Below are 13,228 nucleotides of genomic sequence, written 5' to 3'. Positions count from 1 at the left end.
TCATGCGGTTAAACACTCCACAACGGACTCCAGAGGCGCCTTAACTTTTAGATTGTCTGTCCTAACCAGGAGGGTCTCGGTCAGATTAAGGTTTATTGCCTCTCCAGTCTCCCCGCATTCTGCTTTTGAAGTCCATGGCCAAGATGGTAGTGTGAGAATATCATTGTAGATAAGAGGTGTTTGCTTTGTAACATACTTGAGGTAACAATCCATAGAACCCTAAATAGTTCAGCAGGGAACCATGAACTCTAAGTCTGCTAATTCCCTACTGGGTTCAGGACTACCCACTATAAATAAATACCGTAACTGTTTGTTTATTTGCAGAGTCCACAAATAAAGATCTTAAGATCTCCCTTAAGTAGCAAGGATGTGAATTTTTTAGAAAATAAAGTATAATCCAATTTGGGTTTACTCTAATTTTCTGTCCTAATGAGAAACAATTGTTTGGGCCTTTTTGTTTTGGTATTTTTAAAAGCCTTTCTTGTCAAAACTGACTATTTGTTTCCTATCCCTCCCAGAGACAGGAGAGAAAGGATAATTTCTCCCTGAAAAGCCTCCCTCTTTGTCCTGTATCCTCCCAACACAGCTTGGACAGGTTGGCTCTAGCAATTTACTACACAAGAGCCTTTAGATCCTTCTTTATGTCAAACATACCATTTGAGATGATCAAGGGTTTTTTTGTAGAAAAAGCCCAGCAGGAACTCATTTGCATATTAGGCCACACCCCCTGGCACCAAGCCAGTCGGAGCTGTGTTCCTGCTTGTTCCTGCTCAAAAAAGCCCTGGAGATGATGCATTCTAAATAAAAGCATACATTCAAAATATGAGATGATACATGCTCTGGTTTCTCTTCAGATCTTATAAATCTTTTGTGACATGATACATATTAGGTGTTTTCAGATATGCTAAATAATGCAGTTTCAATTCACTTCAGCAACCATTTGCAAGTGGATTTTGCCGTTTCATACAGTAAAATCCAGTTGCAAAGTGCATTGAAAGTAGATTGAAAGTGTGTTGTTTAATGTGTGTGAAAGCACCCATTGTCTGAGATTACACACTGCTATAATTTTTGTCTGCTTGACAGCCTGTCACTAACCTGTGAATGTGATCAGCTATCTTCAACTCTCTTCAAGTGTTAATACAAAGCAATGATCTATTACACAATAAGTGAAAGCTGCAGATTCACACATTCATCTTATCAAGTGATAATTAAGATTGTCCTATGATTATTATAGCGTGTAAACTTGCCATCAGGATGTTGGTACTCTCATTTGGATTGTTTCTTTGTTCTCCACCTAGATGTCAATGAAGCATTTTACGAGGGAATCTACATGCTATATTGGGGATCCAATAATGGTCTTATATGTAACCTTAAAAGGGGAGGGCAATTTAGATTGGGGCTAGAAAGAGAGTTAGCTGTTTTCCCGCCCCATGTAGTTTTTCTGATATAAACAGTCATGATAACTCTCTTTTTTTCTCGTTCTACCAGGCCTAATAGTAATTGAGAGGAAGCAATCTCTATTGAGAAAATGGCACTCAGATTCCCTTCATTATTCCAAATTGGCCAAAAATGTCATAGAGCAAAGGTTTGGCTCCTAAACAATGCAAGAAAAGCTGTACCATGCTAGGCAAAATCCCGCCCCCCCCCCCAACAACCACCACCACTGTACTTGTCTGAAATGTTTTCCAGCAGGTAACTGAACCCCAAAGAACATTTTTGGTACAGTGGTGGTGGTTGTGGGGGGGGGGGGGCGGGATTTTGCCTAGCATGGTACAGCTTTTCTTGCATTAGGGATCCATAGTGGGAGGGGAGGATCAACACAAATTTTCTTCCCCTCGTAAGTGCCATAGTGACAGCAGATCAGTTTTGACATTGATGGGAAGGCAATTTAGGATTCTTCCTTTAAATTTACCTACACTGCAACTTCAAAACTTATCAGAGGAAAAGGCCCACACTGCTTATAGTTGAAAATCAATTTATCATATAGTGACTTCACTCACTGGGCGCAGCAGAAAGTAGAAATTTGATGCCACATTGATGGATGCACCCTCTGAATAAAAGCTTGCAGGAACCTCTTTCCTTACTACTAGTGATCCTCCCTCTTTGCCCCATGGTGCCAAATACTTTCCTTGAGAAAATAAAGAACAAGCAGGAGACAAAGCTCCAGTTAAGTCCCTGGGTTCAGCCTTTTTAATGGAAGGCAGTGCCTCCCCAAACCACCCATGTTTACCTTGACACTTTTGCTGTTTACCATCTTTGTGATAATTACCATTTAATTGCTCAACCGCTGCCCCTGACAATAAAGAATTTTAAGTATGAACATTTCTCTTCTTGAGAATTTTATGATAAAAGCAAATCCAAAGGGCACCAGCCAGTCAACAATCTCTTTGAAGCCCTCATGGGTTTAAAGGGGAGGCATTTAAGCACGTTTATGTTTCCAGGTTAAATACATGGGACTTTGGGTGGCTTGTGCCCCAAAGATTTTGCACCAAAATGTTCAAGGGACAAGTTCTCTGATAGATATTTATACAATTATGTACATAGCAGAGAAAGTAGAGAATTTTTTCTCTTTCCCAAAACACTAGAACTCAGGAAAATCAAATGAAGTTGACAGGCAGTTGATTCAAGAGAAACAAAAGGAATTGCTTCTTTACTCAGTGAGTGAGTGAATGCTGAACTTGTTGGCAGAGGATATAGGCACAGACCACTGTAAAAAAGGATTAGATCGATTCATGGAGGAGAGGTCTGTCACTGTCTACTAGCAATAGTGACGAAAGGGAATTTTCACATTCAGAGATAGTAAACTTCTGAAGACCAGTGCCAAGAGGCAACATCAGGGGAAGGCCTTGGCCTCTATGCTCTGTTGTTGGTCCTCTAGAGGAACTGGATGTTGGATTACGCAAGATATTGGACTAGATGGTCTAATCCAGCAGGGGTCTTTATGTGTTAGGATAAAATATAATAAATTAATACTGTATGCTCTACATTCCAGTTAATGGAATCTCAAAGTGGAAAACAAAAAAGTAGTAATTTTAGAACAAAAGTAAAATGATGACAATGTCAATGAGAAACACTGTCAACAAAATTGAACCACAAATATAAAACTACTATCATAGCCAATTAAACTTATTCAGTGTTTTAAAATTTGAGATTATTGTGGTACAGAAATGAGACTATAAAAGAGAAGTACAAAGCAGGCTGCCACCTGAGATTCCATATATTTTATTTACTTCATTTATATGCTGCCTTTCTTGCAGAACCTCCATGTGGATTATTAAAATTAACTATTAAAATTAAAATGAGCCTAATATGTGTTACTCATTATGATGCTATTTGGGATGAATTTGGGATGAATTCTGAAAAAGCTGAATCCCTTTTGACATCACCTACAGCCTTAAATGAAAATGGTAGAGAGCTAGAAATGCAATGGTCAATGCAATGAATTTTTGCTGATCATTACATATAGGATCAATTTTACTCCTAAAACTGTCTGACATTAAAAATTTTTTAAAGCTGCAGCCCTCACACTGAGAAATTAATACCATCCAAATCAGGGAGCTATGACAAATGACCAAGACCAAAAGACCGCACTATCAGTTCTATATGCCCAAGAGGACACTGGGCCAATGTTTCCAAAATAGCAGTCTCCCATGCCACTTGTCAAAACACTTGTCAAAACACAAGTTGATGGGGTGTGAACTGATGGAGACTGACCGAGAGAGAGATCTTGGGGTTGTGGTAGATAACTCACTGAAAATGCCGAGACAGTGTGCAACTGCAATACAAAAGGCCAACGTTATGCTGGGAATTATTAGGAAGGGAACTGAAAACAAATCAGTATCATATTGCCTCTGTATAATTGATGGTGTGGCTTCATTTGGAGTACTGTGTACAATTTGGGTCACCACACCTCAAAAAAGATATAGCATTGGAAAAGTGCAGAAAAAGGCAACTAGAATGATTAAAGGGTTGGGACACTTTCCCTATGAAGAAAGGTTAAAACACATCGGGCTCTTTAGCTTGAAGAAACAATGATTGAGGGGTGACATGATAGAGGTTTACAAGATAATGCATGGAATAGAGAAGGTAGAGAAAGTACTTTTCTCCCTTTCTCACAATACAAGAACTCGTGGGCACTTAATGAAATTGCTGAGCACTCAGATTAGAATGGATAAAAGGAAGTACCTCTTCACCCAAAGGGTGATTAACGCATGAAATCCACTGCCACAAAAGATGGTGGCGGCTACAAGCATAGACAGCTTCAAGAGGGGATTGAATAAACATATGGACCAGTGGTCCATCAGTGCCTATTAACCACAGTGTAATGTTGGAACTCTCTGTCTGGGGCAGTGATGCTCTGCATTCTTGGTGCCTGGGAGGGGGCAACAGTGGGTGGGCTTCTAGTGTCCTGGTTCCACTGATGGATCTCCTGATGGCACCTGGGGTTTTTTGACCACTGTGTGGTACAGGGCCTGTTCAGACATACAGTTTAATCAATTGTCACAGCTGTTTCCTACTGGATTTAAAGTGGCTGATCAGACAGCAACATCTGCCTCCCGGTAGTCAATCGTTGTCGCCCCCCCCCCCCCCCCAAAAAAAAAATCCTTCTCCAAACCAGATTATTTTGTTACCCGCTCCTTTTTTTAGTTGTCCGGTTTCACCTCGTAGTTTTATCCATCTGGATAGTTCTGCTGCGATATTAACCAACTTCTGGATGTCTGAAGGCTGTCCCAGAGCAAAAGGAGCATCAGATATCCTGTTTACGGTCACCATTTTTTTTACTACTTAGTGATATGCGCATAACCACATAACCACATAATGTTTTCTGACCTATGCGCATATGTGCACATGCATATGATGTGCTTATATGCATTATGCGCTTATGTGCATAATTATGGGGGAAACAAAAAAAGAACTGCATGGTGCTGTCATGTGGACACAGAAGACGGTTTCACCACGGAGTGATTTGAATTGCAGTATGGCTGTCTAATCAATAATATCAGAACAAAGATATCCAGAACAGAACCAGGTCAGTTTAACACAGACTTAACAAGCTGTGTGAACAGAGCCACAGAGTGTTGGACTGGATGGGCCATTGGCCTGATCACATATGGCTTCTCTTACGTTCACTTTTGAGCCTGTAGGGATTTCCAAAAGCAAATTGTGATCTGGCATGGGAGACTGTGGTTCAAAGGCCAGGAAAAAGGTTGTTTAAAATCCCAACGGTTTGCGCATCCTTAAAATATATATTTTTTTAAATCTGACCAAATAAGTCAATGAAACATTTTCTGTGGTTTTTTCCTGGACTGGAGACACATCCGTTGAAGAATTATAGTTGAAGAATAATCTCTGCTTTCAAAAACACCCTCTTCAATGGATTGTATTTTGTTTAGATATTGCCTTGACACTCTGGATTGAGGACACATAATAGAGAAAATAGGAAATATTTATTAACAGATTGGCAATGGAATAATAGTTAACTGGCTGCCCCGCACACTTTCATACAGGTTTTCTTTCTGGCATGTTGAATATAAGGACTTGGCATAGGGGACTGCTATGAGACTCCAACCTGCCTATACAGATCAAGTTAGTCCTTAAAACTGGTCATTGTTTATCACTGCCCCACTGTGAGGAAAAAACCCCTTACAGAACATCGTGATCACCAGCTTGGTTGCCAGAGCACCTGGAGAAGTGACTCACACACGTCTGGCCAGAGAGTGTGAGTAAACCTATTCAGGGGCAAAAGGGACTTATGCAGTACTAGCAGCCATAACGCTACAAAGGCAATCTAGACCGGTAGAAGACCGGCACTCTAGACCGGTACAAGACCGGCACTCTAGACCAGCACCAGGAGAACGGAAGACTTCCTGTCATTCCGTATGATGTCCATCTCAGCCATGGAGCAGAAGAGACTGCGCCGCCAGGAGCTATCCAGGCGAACGGTTTTGAAGTTCTGACCATGGAATCCACCATGGAGGGCTAACACCACAAGCAGCCATCTTCCTACCAGGCTTGACTCCATTCCAGTGAAGCGGACGGCTCACGCACACACCAGATGTCACCTGTGCCTGCAAGCAACCTACCCACCCCAGTAGTGGTTAATCGTCCAACCGCCACTTTCTTTGTTCAACGGAACTCAAGACAAAGACTAGTGCCAAGGAGAAGACAGAAGAAGAGGAAGACCATCTTCAGCTAGAGCCAAGTTCCTTTGTATAAACTGGGTGTTACCTAGACCATGATTTGACTCTCTATTGTCACCCTTTTAGATAAGTCTAATCGCCTAAGTATCTCCCCACCCAAGTAATCTCTCTATTCTTCTTCCCAACTGTCATTTTGGAGCCTCCCCTTGGTCCATTTCAACCTGAAAGTTCACTCAGGTATCCAGGATCCAGGCCAGTTCATTGGTCAAGAGCAAGCACCCAATTAGGTGCCACCAGTGAACTTTCTATTGGTTGTCGCAGTAGTCCAGCCCTTATGGGTCCATCATCCACTATCTAGATGTCAGATCCACAGATGGGCCTCCACTTCTGCTTTGGAATTTGCGTGGCCACCTTAAAGAGGTGCTTAGCAACACTTCCCTGTTGCCAAAGAAGCATGAGAGAGTCATGTGCTCCACTCTATCAAATGGCAAAGCTACTTTCCACCTTGTACCTGTTCAAGAAGAAGGTTGTGCCTGTAATCACCAAACTGAGCAGGGATGAAGATGTCCTAAAGGAGTTTCTTATAAAGATTAATCTTAAAAAGAGCTGAGCAGTACGTAAATAGCCAGGAGCCGAGAAAGTGATTTATTCATTTGATCATTCACACTACTTTCCCCAATGTGTTTAAAGTGATGTCACATTTATTACTTTCCAGTTAGGGAAGCTGACTTTGGCAACAAGTTACATAAACAGGTTAGAATATCAGCAATTGCACATTTGAATTCCTTAAGAACTTTTGCCCTGACCTGGATAGCCTGATCTCATCAGATCCCAAAAGCTAAGCAGGGTTCCTATGCAGAGGCAAACCATTTCTGAAGATCTCTTGCCTTGAAAACCCCATTGGGTTGCCATAAGTCAGCCGTGTCCTGATGGCAAACAAACCAACAAAACCTTTGGGTGTATGCCATCCAGACTCAGAGAGCTGCTAATTTTTAATTATCTCTGAGAACTTCTATATGAGCAACAAAAAGGGATTGGCTGGGCAATCCAATATGGTGTACGATTAGAAAGAAAATAGGGAAAACAAACCTAGCAAGAGATGGATTTTTCTCAATTGAGGAAGTTTACCAGTTCATAATAATAATTCTTGCAAGGTTGCATGTATTAATATACTATGACAGTATTAATATACTATGACAGTATGGATAATGTTGGAATTGGAAGACTTTGCGCTGTCTCCTGTCTCAGACTTGTCAAGATGGCACCAAAGAGTTTAGCCAGATAAGAGAGGCCAGGACACACAGAGCGTCCTTTCCTTCCTGCTATCTGATTCTCTCCTTTGAAGTAGGATGCTTCTCTTAGGGGCAATTTCCCCTGTTTCTACTCTCTCACACTCCTTCTCACTTGCATGCACAAAAAGAAAGTGCATGAGCTCTCCATCTTGCACCATGGAGGCTGGACATGTGGCCAGCATCTAATACCATCTGGTTAGCAAGAATAGGTAATCTACCCCTATCTCTCACCTGCACTCTCCAGCATGTATTTTCTTTAATAAAAGTTGTTTATTAGTCTTAGAACTAATTGCTGACTCTGTGTAACTCTGTAGTCTGTTGCCACAGCTTAACTGCATTAAAGCCTTGAGCACTCTGCTACTTTTTCATGGCTCCCCAGTAGTACCAGGTCCAGAGAATTCAACAGATAAGTACTTGAGATACCTCTGATGTGCACTCTCTAAGTAGCCTTCTGGGCATGGAGCAATTGTCACTGGGAGTGTGCATGGGGGAGGTATTTGTGAATTTCCTGAATGTGCAGGGGGTTGGAATAGATTACCCTGGAGGTCCCTTCCAACTCTATGATTCTATGATGCTACACATTGTTTCAACCTCAACTTTGCATCTGCTAAAGAATAATAATACCTACCTTATAGGATTGTTTTTGTAAGCATCACAATGATTTAATGCATGTCAAGTGTTGTGAACATTCTGAAAGTGTTCTATAAATATTCTACTTATTAAAGTTATGTGCAAGTTTTAACCAAAATGCTCTTGCAGATTTGAATGGATGGAGTTTTTAAAGAGCTGTCACAGTTTAGATAGTTTTCAATGGCCCGTCCCTTCCTCAAACCCCACCCTCTCCCAGATCCACCCCCAAAGTCTCCAAGTATTTTCCAACATAGACTTGGCAACCCTCCCAGTGGTGGACTGGGTCTAAAAATATTGGTTGCCAGGAGACATAGGGGGCCCACCCATAACTATAAGGCTATCATTTAATTTTTATTTTATAAATAATTTTTTTCAAAAATATGTAAGAGGAAAAAAGGTACAATTAAAACTTTTGCAAAATAAATTGTACATATTATTGGCAGTATACAGTAGATACTAAATGTAAATACAGATTGCATTTTCTCCAGGGGAGTGGATCTCTGCTAACCGGAGATTAGTTGTAAAAGCAAGAGATCCCCAGGCCCCACCTGGAGGCTGGCAACCTAAATACAACATAAATTTTAGTTGCATTACAATAATAATATTGGACCGTCTGTTATATTTTCAAGCTACTAAAAGGTCATTAACATTTTTAACATATTATCTAATGCTTAAGGGGGCCCACTTCATCAGGGGCCCACTTGCCATTGGGCAAGCTGACACCCTTTCCAGTCTACCACTGCCTACATTCAAAAGTTGTAAAGTCCATGTGGTCAGTGTAGTGTGGTGGTTAGAGTGTTCAGCCAGGATCCATGTGATTCAGATTCCCTACTCTGCCATGGAAGCTTTCTAGGTGACCTTGGGCCAATCAGAAACACCCAATCTAATTTGTCTCGCAGGGTTGTTGTGAGGATGAAATGGAAGAGAAAAGAGCAGTGTTCTGAGCTCCTCAGAGGCAGCATTGCAAGGAAAATATATATTTGTTACGTTCTTTATACTTTCAATGTTACTGGTTGTTCCCCATGCATATTGAACTCTTCCATCTGTGCACTTCTATGGTGACTTTGTACCACACTGATTACAGCAGAAAGAAGAAATCCAGCATATTCAAACTCTGCCCAGAACAATAGAAGGATATTTTTTTAAAAAAAACATGTGATACATACATTTTGCAGTCACTTTGTATCCCCCTAGAGGAGGGTCATGGCCTTCCACAGCATCAAAGCCGGCTGATACTAAGACAAAGTCTGGCTCGAACTCAGAAGCAATAGGCATAATCACGGTCCTGAAGAGAAAAAATAGACAAGCAGCAATGAATCTGAGGCTTTGTGAAATACATCATGAGATTTTGTCTCCATTCTCGAAACAGATCAGCATCCCATCCTTCTTCAAAGTCTACTTCCTTGTTCAATTTCTGCCCTCTGCTTTCTAGGGATTTTAGAACAATAACTTGCAGGTACATGTGAAAGCATCTAACATTACAGTCACATCTGGGCCTATTTTACCCAGCTGCCCATAAAGACCAAATCTTCCAGGGAAGTGACTAATGGATTACAAAGAGAACTCGGAGGTCTCAGTGGAAACTTGGATTGCTCCAGTTAGTACAAACTTGGTGTAAATTTGAATTATAAACTTTTTTTTTGGGGGGGGGGATGTTTGCTTTCCAAACTTATCCCCTCCTCTTAGCATTTTAAAAAAAGCTTATCATGCTGGGGGGTTATCCTCATAGAGGGAAAGGCTGGATTCTCATAATCAAAGCCAGGCCCTGTTGTCAGGCTTTTTCTAAGGTCATGCATAGCAGGAATTTGACAACCACAAACCAGTAGCAGCACCCCCTGCTGGTTTCAGGAAGAAATTTCATGGATTTGCATCCCCAGTCCTAACTTATTAACTCTTCCCTTTCTGTGGTTTCATATTACCCTATTTGATAGTATTTTATTTTTCATGGGTATGAAAAAGATTTCAAAGCAATGTAAAATAAATTGCCAATCTAAACAAGTAATATTTGAATTAGTATTTTGTGGGTTTGCATCCTGATGATATGTTTAGAAGTAATATATTTGAGAGATCAGATGTTTATATTTAGCCATTCAGATTTTGTTTACTTTCAAAGACAATTAAAATCACATAATTTAAATAATTCATACTGCAAGTCCATGTTTATATGGTCAGTGATTAATACTGTACAATAGGATATGACTAATTCTGAAACAAACATATTAATATCAGCAATCCAGCTAGGCAAAGTGGCATCTTATATTTAATCAATCTGTTTTGAAAATGTATTTGGATCATTGTTTTCCCTAAACTGTGAAGTCTTGTGAGCAAAAATTCTACTTTGTGAGCTACTGGCATTAAAGTTGTGAGTGAGAGATTTGGCTACTACATAAATTAGTTTGTCCCTAGGGCCATCCTTCCTGATTTAAGACAAAAATGTATGAGCCAGAAGCTTAAAAAGCTGTGAGTTAGCTCAGACTAACTCAGCTTAGAGGGAACACTGATCTGGGTGTGCTGGTTTCTGAAGTACATTCAACCATTTATCAGCCTTCTGATATTTGAAAAGAACTCAAAGGTTTGCGCATTTATTGTGTCTGTGTAGACAGACACAATAAATGATGCCACCTTGCATATTTTATCCAATAATGGTTCTTATTCAGTAGGACCAAAGAAGTAACTACCACCTCTGACAAATTAAGGGGGACACTGCAATAGTCTGTATCCATACATACTGCCTGCATCTACCAGACTTCAGAATGCCATCTACAGGGTGCCTAATCTTTTTTTTTTTTTTTAATGTTAAGCCTAATAAATCTGATGTTATGGACCCTGATGATATCCAGATTTTAATAGTTCTAGCTGTGTTGGTCCAAATCTGTTACTCCAAAGCATTCCTAAAAAAAATGTTATGGCTTTATGCATCAGGTATGATTGAAAATGCATAGACAGAACCCACAACAGAACAACCTTGGAGCATTTCCAAAGAAATAGCCTAAGAAAAAAAATAGTGGACATTACAGAACTCTGATAGTTCCTGAATGGCCAGCAGATCAAAGAGAGAGGTAATAATTCTCCAGGCAGCGGATCCAAGGGTTGTCCTACCTCACAGTTAAACTCCTTTAGATTAAAAATGAATACAGAGATGACATTACAGTTTTACTATGATTCAACCCCCACCTCTTTACTCAAGAGAAGTTTCTGTGAAAAAGATGTATGTGTTTCTGTGACTTTGTGTGTGGCATAATGTTTTGTGTCTTTATGTCATAGCCTGCCTACAGTTTCCTTATTCTGATAGGCCTTCCCCACACTGCTAACTTTTTAGAATACGAGCAGAAAGGCTCATCAATGAAACCCAGGAACCTTACAGCCATTTGGGGACTGCTTCCTCCAAGTATTTTAAGCCCATTGCCCTGGTACAGTAACATACACTTGGGAAACTGGAGAAATTAATTTAGCTTCACAAAAGACCCACTCCCTCCTCCCCCCCAGCATTAATGCATTCAGTCTGGGTTATCCTGCTGTCTGCGAAAAAGTCATGGGATGGTTTCCAGTTGGAAACAGTCACTGAGAAAATATTAAGTATGTGATCCACCCCTCTCTAACTGTATGAATGTAAGATGCAAGACATTAGAGGGTGTTTCTTTTTTCTTTTTAAAAAGAAACTTCATTCACTTGGTACTCTGCCTTCTCCACCCTTACTCCTTTTAATTCTTTTCTTCAAGCTTTTGTGGGTTTACAACACATGGAAGAGACGCTCCTAAGAATCTGCCTCTGTCACAAGATTTGTAGAAATTCATCTGGGTGAGGATGCTACCAAAGAAATAGAAGGAAGTCCTATTGCTTCCACACATTAATGGCTTTTCAAGTAGTCTCACTGCTGCATATATAAATCTAATAACAAGGAATCACTGTGATTTATGGCTACTATTTTTTAATAGTTAATAAGAATACAAATGGTCCTTACATACTACATAGATAACAGAAAAATATCACAACTAATAATGTGATCCCGTATCACAAAATGTAGAAAAATCCCATCCTTGTGATATCTGTAATAAGTTGTAGTAAGTTGATGAGCATCTAGATGTAAGCCCATTTCACAGTTGATCTTCCTCAAATGTTATTCATAGAATCATAGAGTTGGAAAGGACCTCCAGGGTCATCTAGTCCAACCCCTTGCCCAGTGCAGGGAATTCACAAGTACCTTCCCCCCCCCACACACACACACACAATGACCAATGTCCATGCCCAGAAGATGGCAGAAAACAAAACAAAATTCCAGGTTCCGTGGCCAAACTGGCCAGGAGAAAAATTGCTGACTGACTCCAAAGTGGCATCAGTATTTCCCTGGGCAGTAGTTCCCTGGGCATGTAAGAAAGGGCCAAGAGAACTGATGCAACCCTGCCTGCACTCCTCCTCATGATCTGCCTAATTCACAGAATCAGCATTGCTGTCAGATGGCCATCTAGCCTCGGTTTAAAACCTCCAAAGGAGAAACCACCACTTTATGAGGAAGCCAGTTCCACTAAAGAACCACTCTCAGGAAGTTCTTCCTAATGTTGAGCCCAAAACTCTTTTGGTTTAATTTCAACTCATTGGTCTGACCTTCTGGGGCAACAGAAAACAACTCCACACCATCCTCTATATGACAACCCTTCAAGTACTTGAAGAGGGTGATCATATCACCTCTCAGTTGTCTCCTCTCCAGGCTAAACTTACCCAGCTCCTTCAACCTTTCTTCATTGGACTTGGCCCCCTCACCATCTTCATTGCCCTTCTCTGAACACATTCCAGCTTGTCTGTATCCTTCTTAAATTGTGGTGCCCAAAACGGAACACAATACTCTAGGTGAGGTCTAATCTGAGCAGAGTAAAGTGATATCATCACTTCATGAGATCTGCACATTATACTTCTATTGATGCAGCCCAAAATTGCATTTGTCTTTTTAGCTACCACATCACACTGCTGACTCATTTCAGTGTACTCCATGATCTTTTTTGCACATACTATAGTCAAGACAAGTCCCCCCCCCCCATTCTATAATTATATTCATGGTAGATCTTCCTCAGAAATTATCTCCCAAAAACTACCAATAGTCATTATAACACTAGAGACACCATGTAGCTGAATGGAATATTAGTATTATATAAAAGGGCAATGCTGTGTTAT

General features: G+C 40.5%; 1 protein-coding gene across 4 annotated transcripts in view; it reads right to left on the bottom strand.

Moving 5' to 3' along the window:
• HDAC9 (histone deacetylase 9) overlaps nt 1-13,228 on the bottom strand; it is a 689,984-nt gene that overhangs the window by 68,550 nt on the left and 608,206 nt on the right. For all 4 annotated transcript variants that reach the window (XM_060248614.1, XM_060248615.1, XM_060248617.1 and 1 more), the window contains one exon: nt 9,229-9,347. In XM_060248614.1, the coding sequence (XP_060104597.1) occupies nt 9,229-9,347 (119 nt within the window). The remainder of the gene's footprint in view (nt 1-9,228; nt 9,348-13,228) is intronic.

The sequence above is a fragment of the Heteronotia binoei genome, chromosome 10, assembly GCF_032191835.1.
Source record: "Heteronotia binoei isolate CCM8104 ecotype False Entrance Well chromosome 10, APGP_CSIRO_Hbin_v1, whole genome shotgun sequence".
In the NCBI taxonomy this organism is placed as follows: Eukaryota; Metazoa; Chordata; class Lepidosauria; order Squamata; family Gekkonidae; genus Heteronotia; species Heteronotia binoei.
The sequence above is the reverse complement of the archived record's forward strand: the minus strand, read 5'-3'. Positions and strand labels throughout refer to the sequence as shown.